This window comes from Lycorma delicatula, chromosome 5 (genome assembly GCF_047948215.1).
Source record: "Lycorma delicatula isolate Av1 chromosome 5, ASM4794821v1, whole genome shotgun sequence".
Lineage (NCBI taxonomy): Eukaryota > Metazoa > Arthropoda > Insecta > Hemiptera > Fulgoridae > Lycorma > Lycorma delicatula.
In genome coordinates, this window is record NC_134459.1 from 38,062,027 (window position 1) to 38,080,383 (window position 18,357).

An 18,357-nucleotide genomic window follows, 5' to 3' on the forward strand; every position below is an offset into this window, starting at 1 on the left:
TTTAAAAATCGTCAGGTTCTCATTACTAATTCTTTACGAGTATATCAAAAAGCATCTCAATTTACAAAAATAAATAAATTTTTAGTCTCCTTACTATGCAAAGAAGTATTGTAGTATTTCAGTGAGAATATTTAATCTTGAATGTTTCAATATTTGAATGGATAATTCATTTTTGAAGTCCCATTATGTCAGAATTGAGTTTTGTGTATGTGTGTGTTCGTGAACTTAAATATTTGTCCATGATAGCGCAACAACTGAATGCATTCTGACAAAGCTGTTTGCTGTTATAACTAACATGTTTCATTACACATGAAATCTATTATCACCGAACATAACTGATTCATTACCTTACAGCTATCGTGTATTCAGAAACGGATCGCTAATATTATTCTTGTTTAAATATATATAATACAATTAATATCTTTATCTTTTTATTTTTTAATAGAAACGCTTTTTAAAATTTAGTTCTTAGTATCGATTGGGCCAATTTTAATTACTTTACGTCTATTAACATACGATTTTAAAAAATAAATCATCATAATATTTGTTTCATAAGAAAGTGAGTTCCAACTAAAAGTAATATTACAGGCAATACATTTATATTTATATTACGCTTTATATAATATATTTTGATAATTCCCGTACATATACTCGTATATTCTACGCTTTATCGATTCTTATGAATTTAATTTTAATTTGATTCATAGAAAGAGTAAAAAAATAAAAGTTGTAATATTTTATTTTGTAATCGGTTTTTCTATTAAACTATGAAATTTCATTTTACTACTGAAATATTTCTTCAAAAAAAAAAAAAACTAAAAATAAGTACCTTTTTTGACTATTTTTTATCTTGCGCGATTTTATGCTTATGTAAAACACGCAAAAAATTTCTGAAAATATGCCATAATAATTGTCTAATAACTTAATTTTTTTTTCATTATCTTCGCCAAATTTCGGCATTTATCAAACAACGAAACATTTTTTGTTACGTCTTGAATGAAATTATATTCGCAAATAAAATGAAATTAAGTGTATTTCTTGCTTGAACGAATAATAGGCATTTTTTAATGAGCTGGAACGTTAAATCAATTACTTCTTATGCTATTTTTGCTGTTATGCCAGTAAGTTTTCATTCTTTCGAACGTACTTTTCTTCTGTTCTTCTGTTTTGGTATTTGTCCACGATTTGATTTCGGTTTTCATTTTTTAATATTTTCCTTAGATTATTTTATCTTTAAATGTTTTTTTTCTGTTATGGTTAATTCTATTAGATTTTCTTAAACCATTGGCTTTTTGTTTTTTAGAATTGAAAATTTCAAACATTTGTTTGGTTAATTTTGACTTCCTTGTACGAAATAAAGGAAATATTATGATCGCGAAAGATTTCGGTTTTCAGATTTCAACGGAAATATACATTTTGATCATCCCTGAATCCATTTTGACTAGTTTCGGTGTGACGTATGTACGTACATATATATGTATGTACGTACAGACATAACTCAAAAACGATTAGCCGTAGGATATTTAAATTTTGGATTTAGGATTGTTATAATATCTAATTATGCACCTCCCCTTCTGATTGCAATCGATTGGACCAAAAGTGACCAAAAAAGCTCAAAATCCCAAAAAAATTAGATTTTGGACATTTTCTTAACTGCAGAAATTCTTAACTTCATTGAGAACTTTTCAACCATATATCATAAGCGGTATTTTTTTATTGGTTCCAAAATTATAGCGAAATAAAATTTTTATTAATGAAATATTTGGACTTACAAGCAGAAGGCACATCGGTTTGAATTAGACTTCATCTCTTTTTTTTCTTTTTTAACTTTTTTTTAAATTTAAATGTGATTTATTAATAATTATTAACCTCTACGTGTAAAAAAAAGTTTTTACGACAAATGATAATGAAATAATAACAATAAAAATAAAATAAAAAATGTGAAAAAATATCAGAAGTTATTAATGAAATAAAATTTTATGTACTTTTCATTTTTTTAAATGTGTATATGTAACTTAATAGACGTGCAAGGAAGTCATGTGGTGTCCACATTAGATTTTTTGCTATTAATTCTGAAAGGATGACTGTAGAAGATAATCTTTTTCCTTCGACTGAGTCTCTTTTATTTTACAGATCTTTCTTGGGAATTAGTTTAAGTTCATCTTTCTGAAATTTCGGAACTAATATTTTTCCAGTGATTTTTTCCTTTTTTCTAGATTATCCATATTTCTTTGTTATTCATTCTTAACGTTTTCGCTGTGTACAAGGCTTCTGGTTTTTTTTTCTATTTTGTTGTAACGTTTAATTTTAGCGATCCATTAGAGTGATGTTTTGTTATATATCTTCCATTAGTTGGTATGCGAGTTCCATCTTCTGTGAATTTGAATGCGCGCTTTCAAATAACGGAAAAGTATTTTTCAATTGAAAAAATGGAAAAATTTCTGAATTTTTCAGAACTGGTACTGAAATAAAGATAATCCATTCTTCTAGATATTTAAAATATTTTATTTTCTCAATTATTGATTTATTTGATTGGCCATTGATTTCTAGATTTTTCTTTCTTTTCTTAATGTTGGTCATAATTTTAGTTTTTACAAGAGAATTTAAATCCCAAACTAGCCGTTTGTTTATGTAGTTTGATTTTTGTCTCAGCCTCCCATCATCCTTTATCCAAAAGAGTCGTAGCATCTACGAGAGCTTAACAATTACACCGAAATTTTTTTTGTCAATAAATTGACTAGCCGACTCATTATCTTATGGCGATTCATAAAATAATATTTTTAATTTTTTCTTGTTTGATGTTATAAAACTTATTCCTCTCTGTACTCGTAATAATTATTTTAAAATTTTTTTCTTTCAAATACTACTTCTGCCAAAGTAGAATAATATTACTTCTACCAACTATAATAATAGTTATGATGCATTTAATTGCTGTTCGCTTTTTTTTACATGAACATGTAAAAAATGAAAATGAACATAGTAGTTCCTGGTTGTATGTAATAGTTATTGCTTGAAAAATGGGTGATAACTGGAAAATCATTGCTCAAAAAATTTCCAAGACAATGAAAAAATATTGTTACTAGGATTTAATATAAACTTTTACAATTATTTTCGTTAGCTTTACACTCATATAAAATTAAAAAGTAGTCAAAAAAGGTACTTTTTCAGCTTTCTGAAGAAATATTTTCATAATGAAAATTAATTTCATACGTTAATAGAAAACTAAAATACAATAAAGGCTACCAGAGACTTTAACTTAATTATTGAGGTTGAAATTTGTCTATAATAATAATGTCTATTGTCTTGTCTATAGTAATGTTCGTCAATTCTGAATAATTTTCATCTCATATATTGAAAACCTTTTGACTAAAAAAGTTGAAATTTGGCACAAATAATCGGGTATATATACACACACATTTATCCCAGTTATGGCCTGACTTTTGACACCATCGGACAAGGATCATCATGGTACCCATATATACAGAATGTCCCATGGAGAAACATTCAGGACATGTTCTCCTAGTAAAAATATTGAAAAACGTTCTGTAAATCATTATTTTAATGATGAACATCGTGTGATTCAGCAAAAACTACTAGAGTTACAGTTCTGGGACCTATTTTATCCTATTTCCAGCTCAAATTAAACAATAAATTGCCAACTTTACTCCTTAATTTAAGTCCCATAAATTACAGCAATGCTTCGTTTTATTGGAAGAGCTGAAATCCAGACGAAATCTTTCGCTAGCCGTAAGTGGAGAACAAACCGTTTCCATACATATATTTATGTGAACTTTTTTCATTATTTATTTTCATCAGTAGAAAATGTTCTGAGTTTCTTTGTTTCTTCGTGGAACTCTCTGTATATATATATTATTTTCTACCCCCTACAGAATGAACTAGTGTTGTCCAGCCGGTGTTCCTTAAGTTGGCTAAACTTAAGAGGACATCAAAGAAAACAAAAAAGGTTCGTGAGAACAAATCCAGTATTTCGCATAATTTTCCGTCTGACCAACATTTCTCCCGTTTCTAAATATTGGTTGTCCTGGGAGGTGCCGGACAAACTTAAGGAATTGTAAATCAGAGCTTCTAAATAAATAAAAATTTCGTGTAGATAAATGCTCCACTTAATTTTATTTTTTCTCTACTCGTCATTTTGTATTTTCAATAAAAACTTTTATGTTAAGAACGGATTGAAAATTATACCTTTGAAAATTGTAAAATGACGACGATCTAAATTGTTTTATCATTAATAATTCCGTAAATATTATTTTTATCGAACAATGTTTTATTAGATGAATTAAGTTTTTTATCTTAAACAAAATGACAACTCATTTATTCAAATCGATTGATAAACAACTGCGATATGACTTACATTGTTAAAAAGGGCAGAAATTATCCGTAAAAACATACATAAAATTGTCAGATTATAATTTTCAGTCTACATACCTATAACCAAGCGGGTAAGATGATATCGGATTTCACATTTATTATTTTTCTTCTGATATCTTAAATAGATTTTATATTAATGCACTAGATTTAATTAAGTTGTTTCCTTATAAGAGAAATTCACAACGATTATAAATTTATACATAAGAAAACATTCCTATATTTGGTTTACCAGCAATTGAAATATCGACAGGAATATCTCTAGGAACACTGTAGAAATCGATTTATAAAAATTTTATTTTTAAAATCAATTTTCAAAATTGTTATTCTTATTTTTATTTCATCATTTATTTGTTTGATTTTAAATAAATTATTAATATTTAAAAAGCAATAGTATATTTGAAATACAGGTCTATCAAAGGTGAAGATCTTTTTTTTCTTATTGAAATGAATTTAATTTTACGTTGTTTTTCTTTTACAGCAAGAGCTGGTAGTAGAACATTACAAGGACTTCCACCTTCTGACAGAGCTAACTGTATTTCCACATTAGCCGATCTTTTAATTAGTCGCCAAAATGAAATTCTGGCGGCTAATACAAAAGATCTTAATGAGGCTTCTAAAAATGGAGTTGCTAAACCATTACTCTCTCGTCTTTCTCTAACACCAGCTAAACTTAAAAGTCTTGCTACAGGTTAGTAAAATATCTTTTTTTTATTCAATTTATGTATTCTTTCAAATTAATGAAAGAATTTTTTCCTATTGGCAAAAAAGTAAATAATTTTCATTTATGCAACTTACTGGTTTTCAAACATGCTAAAAAATGACGTCAGAGATTTGAGAAGATTAAAGTTAAAATCTTTATGAAATATCAATTTCATTGAATTATTTGATAAATAACTAAAAATGTTAATTTCAACAAAGAAAATTAAAATCTTAAACCTTCATTAAAGTTTTTTTTCTTTTTTTTATGGAATTAAGTATTCATAAGAATTTCTACAAAAGCAGTATAACAACTTTAAGAAAATGAAATGAATAGAAATCTAAAATGAAAAAATAAAAAAGTTGTTCTCATTAAAATATCTCGGAATCTGGCTGATGAAAAAATGGATGTTAAATTAAAAAACGTTTTTCTTATAAAGGTTATGGTTTATATAATGAATTTAATTATTTATAACTTTAATTTTTCGTCTAATAAGGAATAATAAAAGAACAAGTAAAGAAATAATTGAGCTGAGAGAGGGATGAAACAAAACAAAACCGAAAAAAAGATGTAAAAAGAATTAGCTTACTTTTTATTTAAATAATTTATACCAAACAGTAAGTTAACTTAACATTTTTTAAACCTTTTTGGAGGTTATAGGTAAAAGAATATTCTTCTCACATAAAGTTATACCGTAAAGGGATAAAAATCCCCAAAAATCACCACAATTGAAAACCTTTACACATTGATAATAACTACTTCCTTGTACGAAGTAAAGAAAGTATTGAGATCGCGAAAAATTTCGGTTTTCAGATTTCAACGGAAATATCCATTTTGACCATCCCTAAATCAATTTTGACTAGTTTCGGCGTAACGTCTGATGTACGTACGTGTATGTACGTATGTATCTCGCATAACTTAACGATTAGCCGTAAGATTTGAAATTTTGGATTTAGGACCATTGTAACATCTAGTTGTGCACCTCCCCTTTTGATTGCAATCGACTGAACCAAAAGTGTCCAAAAAAGCCTAAAATCCAAAACAATTTGGATTTTGGACTTTTTCTTAAGTGCAGTAACAAGCCCTCATTGAGAGCTTTTCAACGATATCATAAATAGTACTTATTTTCATTGGTTCCAGAGTTATAATCAAATAAAATTTTAATTAATAAAATATTTAGATCAAGGGAAAGATACACCGGTCCAAATCAAACTTCATCTCCTTTTTTTAACTCTTTTTTTTTTAATTTTATTATATTGATTTATTAATAATTATTGACCTCTCATTGTAAAAGATTTTTACGATGAATAATAATTCAATAATAACAACAAAAAAATACGAAAATATATCAGAAGTTTTTAATGAAATAAAATTGTATGTACTTTTCATTTAAAAAAATATGTAAGTGTAATTTAATAGGCGTACAAGGAAGTCATGTGTTGTCCGCATCAGATCTTATTTTAATTTTTGAAGGAAAAACAATGTTTGTTACAGAAATTGATCAGTAATATGTCGCTTTAATCTAAATAAAATCCCCGATTTCCCGACGGATTGTAGCTGGAGTGATTACTCGCTGTCTGGAATAAATGTTGAGATTTCTTCTGCGTAGGATTCTGTATCTCGTATGTAGTTCCTCCGAAGCCAGGTGTTTATCTTTTTCGCGCTTTTCTAATCCCTGAGCTTTTTCTTCACAATTTTCGATTCTACGGATGTAGAACTTTAGTAGGTTCATACTGAAGATGCTGGGATTTTTAAATCCAGTCTAAAAGTAAGGTTTTGGTGTGATTTCTTGGTTTGAGTTGTCCAAGGACCGTCCAAGAACTGTTTCTTGCCCAGTGATTGAACAGTAAGCCTAACAGTTTTTATTCACTTGTAAAATAAATAATTTAATATATATTGTTTAAAAAATTAAAAAAAATAAATAAATAAAATTATCCCAGTAATTTTAAAATAATAGAAAATACTATTAAAGTTATGTTAAAGTTGTTGCATTTACTAAGATAAATTGTATTTTCTCAGAAAAAAAAATATATTTATAATAAAATATATATCATAAAAGTTTAACCTAAATAAACGGTGAAATTTCCATGAAACTTTTTTATAAAGTTAGTTATGAAAATTCTAGTAGGTTTATAGCCCACCACTTTATTTTTCTTTTTTTTGTTTTTTGTGCAACTTGAGAACTTTCTTTTTATTCCCAGTTGTACAATATTACGTCCCTATCCACTATTCAGTCTACTTTATCTGCATACTCTCAGCATTCTTTTGAAATACATTTTGTTTATTTAAAATTAAAATAATGCGTCTAGTAAATTGTAACAATGTTTTTCGTAAATTGAATTACTAAATAGAATGTTTGTTTTTCCGTGACTGTGGTAATAATGAGCTTTTAAATAATATTCGAATTTTTTTACACAAAACTTATCGTTTTTCATTTAATCCATTTCTTGCTTTATTCTTTTTTTATATATTACCATCAGCCTCCCATCTAATCATATACGTATAATGCTTTATGTACGAATATTTTGTTTAGGACTGCTGAATAAAGCAGTGCATGAAATTAGAATACGAATTGCGTCAGAAATCTTTTTAAGATTAATACTTTTTTTCACTGAATTCCCTGATTACATATCTTATTAAACATTCTCCATTTTTACATTCTTATTCTGAAGAAAATGGTATCTGTTATCATTTATATTGTAGTTTTCATATTCTTCGACCGTTTTATTTATTTTGTTAACCCGAGGTGCTTGTCTGGTTGGTTGAACTTCCATTCGTTTCAGGAGAGAGATAACCTGTTGATGTTATCTTTTAATTTCAACATGCTTTCCTGTATATTTTTTCTTAATATATAATATGTTACTTTTCTTTTACTCCAATCATTATTTTTATATGTTACTTATTTTCTACTCCAATCACTATTTTTCTTAACGATTTTTACTTTTCTGCACTTCCATAATTAATCCTAAGTAGCTTATCTAAGATATTATTTAAAATTTTACTGTTGTGTATACATGTGAAGTATTTATGAATTGTTCTTAACTTTTCATGTGGAAATTTAAACCAAAAAAAAGTCGCAAGTTAATACTTATTTCTAAGAAGTATGCTGTAATATTTCATAACATTTCAATTCATTACAATATATCGCTAGTAAACCATTATATAGAATAAAAAGTTTATTTACCCTGTTTTATCGATATTTTTATTAAGTAACGAAACCATGTAATTTATTGTTGGTTCAAACATGTTAGCACAATTCTTATTCGTTGGGTTTTCATTTTTTTTTCATTACAGTAATTCTCTATAAAACTTTTATAAAATTAAACATACATTTTGGCGAAGAAGAGAATATTTTATAAATTATATTTTTATAGAAATAATATATACTCTTTTTTAATTTACAAATTAACTAAATTATGTTACTTTTTTTATATTAATATTTTACACCAATGAAATTATTAATTTCCATCAGGTTTATTGTTTATTTACACACCATTTATTAGAAAAAGGTTTGCGTAGCAATCAACGAAATACGAAGTACGTATCAGAAACAAACTCAACTTTGTTCAATTAACATTTAAATATTTACCATCTATTACAAAATAAATTATTATTATTATGGAATAGATATAATAATAAATTGTAATTAATTTTAATGGTAACACACGTTTTGACAAACGTGCACGCGCGCGTGCACACACACACACACACACACACACACATCAAGCTAAAGAATTTCTTCAATTTTTAACAATATTGTGAATAAATGATTGTTAAATTATAATTATAATTATAATAATAATACTACAACAATGCTTATTTCAAATTTCGTATCTCGTCAATAGTTATTTACTTCTTTTTTTTAAGTAAATAATAATAATAATAATAATAATGAGTAAGAAAAAAACATTAATACCGTTATTGAATAATTTTCCAAACACTTCATTATTTTTTCATATCTCAAATGAATCTAATTCCCATAAACTGCGTTCCCAAGGGGAATGTGTCCCTTAGTTAAACTAGCATTCATAAGGAATTTTCTCCAAATTCTAAACAGAATTATAATTTTAAAAAAGTGGGGTAAATTACTATAGAACTTTATGAATTCAGGAGGAAAAACCCTAAGGTATAGAGGCGAAGAATAAATCTTTTATAGATGTGGAAAAAGCATTCGATCGTATTTGACTGTCCTGTATGTAATAGCATATCCTTGGTTTGGTTTTTGGCTTTTTCTCTTTGCTAAATTATAATTTTTTAGCCTTGTTGATTAACAATGCAACAAAACTGAGGCAAGTAATTGAAGTAAATAATTTTTTTTTTTTAATTTTATTTCTTTCACTTACAGAATTAATAAATAATGGAGTAATCCTAATACTAATTATAATAAAGCTAAACTTAACTTAATCATACTTAATTTAGTATTCTTTTATAATACAATTTAATATTTATTACTTAACTTAATTATACTTAATTTATATTATTTGTAAAAGATGAAAGATTAGGTGTCCACAAGGGTCTTGCCGGTTTGTGGCACCATCCCTTTTCTATTAATCTTTTTAGTTAGAGTAAGGGGAAAAAGTAAACAGTTTTATCTTATATGGGAGGATTAGTTTTGGTTCAATTCATGATTTACTCTGGTGGAAACTTATCTTTTCAGCAGTTAAGTATAGAGAAGATCAATCGTTGTCAAATATTTATGTTTACTAATAAACCTTTCATCCAGTGCTACCCTTTAAGTTATATATGTAAAAAATCTATTGCTATGTTAAGACCAATAGTATAAAGCACTATAATTAATTATATATGTAATCATGAATCATGTAATTACATGGAACATACTTTCAGCGTCATACATTAGCCATCGTCTTAGTAGCTTTAAGAAAGTGTTTAGGTTCCTACTGGTCTTTATATGATTAGAAAGTATGTTATACAATCTAGGAGCAGTTCTTGAAAAGAACTTCATATAACTCGTTTTATTTGCTCTGGGGACATATACATTCCTTTTACTTTTAAGTTCGTACTCGGTTATCATACTATCTCTATGACCGCTTCTGATAAAGAAAATTTTCATTACTTTATAAACATATAAATAACGTAGCGGTAATATAGACAATTCCCTAAATATTGGCAAAGAATGATCCGTAGTTCTTTTTTTACTTATCATTCTAACGAATTTTTTTTTGGATTTTGATTATGGAATCTAAATTTGTAACATAAGTTCCTCCCCAACAGCTGATGTCGTAGTCTAGTCGACTATGCACAATAGCAAAATAAAGTTTTCTCAAGGTTATTTTTGGAGATAGTTTGTTTAAAAAATAAAATGTCCTAAGATAGCTTAAAAGTTTTTGCTTTAATAGCGCAATATGATTCTTCCAGGTTAGACCGCTATCTAACACAAGCCCGAGTATTTACAAATATCACTTGTTCGATCTCACTACATTCTAAACAGTCGGATTTTTTATCACACATTTTTTACATTTATATTTTATTGTAAGTGGCAATTTTATTTTCCTCTTTAAGCAGAAGTTGTTCTAAAAAGTTTTTTCAACGCTCACGATCATATAATGATTTGAAAAGCATAACCGCTGTGCGACCAAATCTGATTGCATGTCCTCAGCCACTTCTATCCAGGTGTTGCTGACATAACACAAGGCAGTATCATCTGCAAACGCATATACATTACCTTTAAGCGGGGCCGAACAGACACTATTTACATATATTATGAATAGTATGGCTCCCAATACGGATCCTTGTGGGAATTAATTACTTCAGTAAATAAATGTTTATGCTAAAAAAAATGTAGCCGAAGTGGGACCCGTTCTTAAAATATCAATTTTTTAAACGTTAAGATTGAAAATCCATCTGTTTCTAGTATTAATGTAAACCTCATGAGAACTTTAAAAAAAATAAACTGTTCCACGGAACCCGACTTACAAATGTTTCAATTTTTTTATAATTCCTAATACTTTATTTGTTTAGATTGTAGTCTAAATGTTGAAATCAGGTAAAAATGTTAAGGTAGCCGTTGAGCAAGGGAGTCAAATGGAGCCCAAATATTCTACAAAAGAATTTAATAGATCTTTTGGAAAGTTGCTGTGCACTGGAATTATTGGAAGTCTAATAACGAAACTATATTAATTATTACTTTATGTCTTTATTTCATTATTTTATAGAAACGGATAAAATAATAAGTAGAATAGTTTATAAAATATGTTGGAAATGACCTCCTCGAACATCAATACAACACTACACACGTTTCAGTTTGCTTTCAAACACTTTAACCAACTGATGTACCGGAATGTCTCGTACGTGTGCCTTTACTACGGTTTTTAGTTCGACAGACGTGCGTGGTCTATTGCAATATATTGCTTGTTTTGCTGCTCCCCACAGAAAGTAATCTTGGGCGATCGTGCAGGCTACAAACTCCTCGAAATAATTAGTTCACCAAAGACATTTCGTAAAAAATTCATTGAACTGTTAGCTTTCGGCGCTGTGGCGCCATCTTGCTGGAACCAACCGTGATTGATTTCCACTTCTGTTAATTGACTAATAAAGTTTGATAAGCACAATAACGCACTATTAACTATATTTTCAAAAAATATTGGACCCACAATGCGCGTTCTATTCATACCGACCCAGACTCCAATTTTCGCTTCGTGTAAAGATTGTTTGTGTAATTCTTGGGAATCAGCTGTCGACCACAGTCGTATATTTTGTGAATTAATATAAGAAACCACGCTTCATCTGTAAAATACGTAATGTCGACCCTAAAGAACTTGGTCAATAAAACGTTTAAAACATTGAAAATAATCTAATTTTTTAGCATGATCTATAAGTTTTAGTTCTTCAACACACTTGGGTAAATGTTTCAGTTCTTTTATTACAGTTAAATGTCCGGTAGCAAATCTTGGCTCTTATAATGAACCCATAGGGCAACCAACCTAATAACGAAAGAACCACATAATTCTAAAGCACACTGCACAGCGAATTTCGGAACGTACTGTATTTTTTAGCAATTGTTTTTTATTACAGTATAATTTTGATGATAAAAACATCATTCGGTTAAGAGAGTAAATTAGGACTAAAAATGTTTCACTAATAAATTTTTTTTTCAATTATGCTTTTAATACTGCATATTTTTAAGGTAAAAAAGTAATTTCATCAAGAGTGAAAAATTGGACCTAAATTTTTACTCAACAGTTTTATCTTTTGGACAATGTGCATCCTGAACCCTATTAGCCATACCAATTAAAACATTATTATTAATAATAATAATATTCAATTTTCATCGTAAAATATCAAGGGGATGAGGCTGTAGAGCAAGGTTATCCTCAGTATTTCGAGATTCCGCCTAATTAAGATCATATTTTTCTTGGCACATTTATTAATATTTTAAAAAATTACAATATTTACAACAAAAAATATTTGCAAAATCGCACCCCATCCCCAAAAATTCTGTTGTAGTCTGTATGTTTTGACGTCTGTGAGCGGCTGTACCAGTCTGCCGATAGTACAAGCGAAGTTTGTTCTACATACGTTGTCGTTGTGAAATAACATCAGTTTAGTTATTGACGACCGTCGTCGGTGGTACCGCCACACCCGTGCAAATTAAATAAAAATAAAAATTGATAAAATAAAATCAAATAAAATTTGATTTTTGTTTACCATAGAATGTTCAAGATAGGAGTTTTTTTTACCTTCTGTTTGTCATTCAGACAGAAGTTTTTTACAATATTTCTTTCCGAATTCTATTTTTTTAATATTTTTATATACAATAAATAAAGTAAAGAAAATAGGATAAACAAATAAAAGAAGACAAAAGAATCTAAAAAATTAACAAAAGTTATAAGAGACAAACCTTTATGAAGTAATGTACTACTACCTAACTTGTTACTTACATTCATATTGTTGTTTATGAAAATTTAAATCTCTAGAGGTTTACGACCTAACCAACAAGCCTTTTCCATTTATATCTTACCCCTTTTTTGTCCTCAAAACATACAAGTATTTTTAAAGTAATATTTTTTATTTTTACTTTTTTTAATAAATAATATATACCATTTATTAACATTATGTTATAAATATAGAAAAAAAATCTGATGAGGACACCACATAACTTCCTTGTACGCCTATTAAATTACATTCAACATTTTTTTTAAATGAAAAGTACGTAAAATTTTATTTCATTAATAACTTCTGATATCTTTTCATATATATTTATTGTTATTATTGAATAATTATTTATTGTAAAAGTTTTTTCACAATGAGAGGTTAATAATTATTAATAAAGCAATATAATTAAATTTAAAAAAAGGAGATGAAGTCGGATTTCAACCGTTGCGCCTTCTTTATTATAGATTATTTTAGTAAGGAAGCTTTTTGTGTAATTTGTATTTCATAAAATATATATCGGAGGAATTAATGAATTAGTCCAGATCGACTTAAAAATATTTTTTTATCAAAGTAAATTGATAAATATTTTTATACAAATCAAATAAAAATAACTTTTAATAAAATGTATAATAATATAACAAATATAAGAGACCGTAAATCATAAAATATAAAACGTAAACTTTAAAAATTATATTTGTAATGTTATTTATTTTATTTTTTTTTTTTAGGTTTAAAACAGATAGCTGAAACAAGTCATACAAATGTTGGACGTGTTTTGAGAAGAACCAGAATAGCCGACGGTTTAGAATTAAAACAAATTACAGTACCGATTGGAGTACTTCTTGTCATTTTTGAATCCCGTCCGGATTGCTTGCCACAGGTAAATTTAAAAATTATTTATTTATATTTAATAAATTTTATAAGTTTTTAATATTAATATGGTTTTATTTTTTGTCTCAAACCAAAAATCATAAGCAGATAAAAATGACAGGTAAAATAATAGCTAAATGAATTGTGTGTAAATTATTCTCTAATCGTAATAAAACTGGATAATTATTCTATGGAATAGAATTTCTAGGGATTATACGGGATGGGTGGGAAGTCCCTTTATACTATTATAAAGTATTCCGCCCCAAAACCGCGATCGCGAATAGGTATCACCATCTGTAAGTTAAACTTACAGTAAGATAAAATAACCCAGCAATTGCGACTCCTCCGGAAAAGGGGACATATTGCTCCCTCCTTATAGCTAGTGCCCCGTTGTGGCGTATTCCTGCTAGCCTATTAAAGAGTTAGCACCGAAAGGACTTCAGTGGACGGTCTGAAGGGGAATTACGTCGGGAGGACAGGCTTTATAAGCCTAGCCTTCCGCGGTCGGCCCATGAAATGGGTTCGATAACGCTGGTTTAACAACGGATTGGAATGCAATTAAATCCGTCTTAAATTCACTAAAATAATAATAGACAAAACTTGAAAAATTAGATCCGAGATTAAAAAATAACCCTTTTAAAAACAAGCCCGATTAGAAAGATCCAGCAGCAAGGGACTCTGTCCAGGTTCTGCGATAAAGTAGGGAGTAATAGACTCCTGCCAACTTTGCATTCCATTCCATTCCATAAAGTATACTATTATTATATTTATTAGTTTATATATTTCACTTTCTTGTGGAGACGATAACTGCTGTAATTTTACGCCAATCACTTTTAAATTGATACATAAAATATAACGACTAAAAATCTCAGTCTGTTTCGTTAATGGGCAAAATCGGACCATGGGGGTGGAAATGGGGGAGCTTTTTCAAAAAAACAAATATCGCTATAACATTCTAATTAAGTAAAATATCGAATTCGTTTAAAGTTCCTACTATTCTTTGGAAACAGGCCTAAAACTTATCTAAATAAAGTTTTTGATATCACCAGCCATTACCCAGCGGGTGGAAAAAATGAGGTTTCGAAGACAAGAAAAAATCATACCCCTTAATAGGCACAGTATCGAATCGGTTTAAAGTGATCGTTAGTCCTCTAAACATTACCTAAAATTTTGTCTGAAACAATTTTTGATATGACCAACCGTTAGGGCAAGGGATGACCAAAATGTTGCTGGAATTGTTAGAAGAGGGGCTTGTCGTATGCTAACCATATGAAACTTTTTTCACATGCAACCATTGTCGTATTAAGTAAATTTGAAGTTTTTCTTAACTTTTTTTTTTGAGATCTTACTATTGCGTTTGTATAAACCGATTTTGGTTTTAACAAGAAGCAATAAACTATAATATATACACAAATAGATGATATATTATAACAATTCATTTTGTTTGAATCAACAGGTAGCAGCCTTAGCACTTAGTTCAGCAAATGGACTTTTATTGAAGGGTGGAAAAGAAGCAGCACACAGTAACCGTGCGCTCATGGAAGTCGTAAAAGAAGCTCTGGATACTGTTGGAGCAACTAATGCTATCTCTCTGGTTTGTATCATCAAACTTTATAATTCTTAAAAAAATTGTTACGTCCGTAAGAAAGATGTGTGTGTGTGTGTGTGTGTGTGTGTGTGTGTGTGTGTGTGTGTGTGTGTGTGTGTGTGTATATATATATATATATATATATATATGTGTGTGTGTGTGTGTGTGTGTGTGTGTGTGTGTGTGTGTGTGTGTGTGAAAACGCGAATTTCGTTGGGTAATTTTCAGCTGCTTTTTATTTTACTATTATGCACAATTAAATCATGCTCTTTAATAAAAATTACAGTTATATTAAGTATACATCAAATATTAAGATAATTATTTTAACATGTATTGTATAATTAAACATTATTTTTAAAATTATAATAACAATAATACAGATAAAAAAGCAGAATAATTTTAGCTTAATATTTAAAATTAAAAATATATTTTAGAAAAAACTTTGGTAAATGTATTATCAATAAAACTGTATGTGATCTGATTTAGTGTATTTGTTTATTCTTAAATGGAGCTGTAATTTTATGTAAAGATTAGTTTAAATTAATGATTTAAATCGGTGGTGACAGAAAACGAAGATCCTTCATTCGACCATAAATTGAGTGTAACTCAAGAATGACTCAAACAATTTTTATAAAATTTTCATATGCATAACTTTTGTTACATTACTACATCATATTTAAATTTAAATGAAATTGATTTGTAGTTTTGAAGATTTTCGAGCCATAAAATTTTATACATAGGCCTATACATTATAAGAAAACCCCAATTTAATTGGATGGTAATTTTGTACTATTTATACCTCAGAACGTAAAGAAAATTAATTTTCACCCCCCTCACTAAATGTGACCAAAAATAAAACGTACTTTTCTTCGAAAAGTCGGTAAAAAAAAAATCGCTATTACATCCAAAAAAAGTTAGTTTTGCTGTAATACTTTAGCTTATATAATACAAAATGTTATGTGGTATGAAGGAATGGGAGTTGGTGTCCAAAAAATTAGTTTTGAAGCTTTAATCATTTTGAATACATGATACTAAATAAACGTACATGAAATAAAAAAATTTAAAAAATACAGAAAAAAGTATTATATTCAAAATTCATTACAGCAGTTCTTTCTTAACTGAAATACGAAATCTGCCCTTCTGACGCAATTACTACGACAGAATTTGTTTAATAAGTTACTTTTTTTTTTGCTTGATGATATCGCCACAAACTTAAAGCTTGTGCATGGGATATGGAAGTAGAATTTGTAGCGTATGAAAAATGCCATGCCTGACCAGGATTCTAAACCAGGACCTCTGAATGAATGAAAGACAATAAAGGTTGAGAAGACAATAGGTGGTGACAAGAGAAGACCCATTTATTTATCGACCCAATGACAATATTACCTAAACAATATTAATATAATAGAAAAATGTAATAAAGATTCATAATGATTTTTTTTTAACAAGTATAAGTTGTTGGGTAATGGTTAATTCGACTTTAAGTTAGTGTAGAAGTAAATAATGGGTTATTTTCTTTAACTAATCATATTCTTAACAAACTTAAGACGGGTAAACATGTGAATGATATTTTTTTAACACATAAAGAAGGCTTTTGAATCAGTTGAACATTCATTTAATATGATTTTAATGAAGTTTAATAATACTGGTACTGGAGAGCTAGCACTGAGTTTGTTTCGATTTTATTTAAGTAACAGAACTCAGTGTGATAAGTTAAACGGTGTAGTTAGTTATGTTGTCCCTCAATACGAATTTGAGTCCTATTTCCTACACTAATTGACATGTGATTTACAGGATCCTACAGAGTGATTTAAGAGGAATGTTGGAACTGATTCTAGAGCTTAAAATAAGGAAACAGTTCATACAAACATATGTTTGAAAACACTTCGTAATCGAGTTACAGCTTGCGAAAAGTTTCACCGGGTTCACTTCATCCGGTGAAATGAAATCATACTGAAATTTTTAAGGTGTTTTATAAGAGTTAAACTTGATGGTACTTATGGAATTTGACCTGAAAGATCGAACAAAACTAGGTCCCAGAACATCTCCCACGGTTTTTTTTATATCAACATAAAACAGAAAAATCTGGTGACGAGAAAACGCATAGGTTTAAAGTACAATAACTTTGTTAAATGACTAATAAATTCATAGATTTTATTATCAAAACTTGAACATAATTTAATTCAGAGAAAATTGATGTACTCGTAATAAAGTTTATAAAAAACAACAAAAAAAAATCATCGTTTATTACTAAAAACAGAACTTAACAGAAAAATGATATGAAGTTATAAAAATTAAAAACAGCTGTTTTTAGTAGCATAAATATTTTAGTCATGCAGACTATGCTGATATGATTTTTCTGAACGACTTTTGTGACAAAATTGCTCCAGCTGCAAGTGGAAGAATACTGACTTAGGTATCCTGACGAGTAGTAGTATCCTGGATGAATAGTTTGTAAAGTATTTTGCAGATTTTTTAATAATTTTCATGAGAATGTTACACTTTCCAGCACTCATGTTTTATCTCAACATCATCCAGTACATGGTAATGAAAGGAAAAACATTCTTTTGGTGGTACAGCTTTCCCCAGGTCGGTATGTGGGTTAACAGGCATCACGGGGAGGTAGGTTTCCATCTCTTGCAGCTGTTAACTGGTCACGGAGAGTTTGGAGCCTACCTACACCAGTTCGGCAGAAGAAAAACATCTGAATGTCGCAATTGTAATGGCATTGATACTGTTGAACATTCTATATACTTGTGCTGTAGATGGGATGAAGTAAAGCAAGCTCTTGAGTGTGTAGATTGACCCCAGAGAATACAATTGAGTTCATGTTACGGGGTAAACGTCAATGGGACACTATTGTTACCATGGTCAAGAGGATTATAAAGACCAAAGAATGTGATGCCAGGAAATGGGATGG

The 18,357-nt window shown here is 28.7% G+C and overlaps 1 protein-coding gene across 2 annotated transcripts in view; it reads left to right on the forward strand.

The window, feature by feature from the left end:
• P5CS (Delta[1]-pyrroline-5-carboxylate synthase) overlaps positions 1-18,357 on the forward strand; it is a 264,054-nt gene that overhangs the window by 200,613 nt on the left and 45,084 nt on the right. For both annotated transcript variants that reach the window (XM_075365901.1, XM_075365902.1), the window contains 3 exons: positions 4,868-5,077; positions 13,708-13,859; positions 15,306-15,443. In XM_075365901.1, coding sequence (XP_075222016.1) covers positions 4,868-5,077; positions 13,708-13,859; positions 15,306-15,443 — 500 coding nt within the window. The remainder of the gene's footprint in view (positions 1-4,867; positions 5,078-13,707; positions 13,860-15,305; positions 15,444-18,357) is intronic.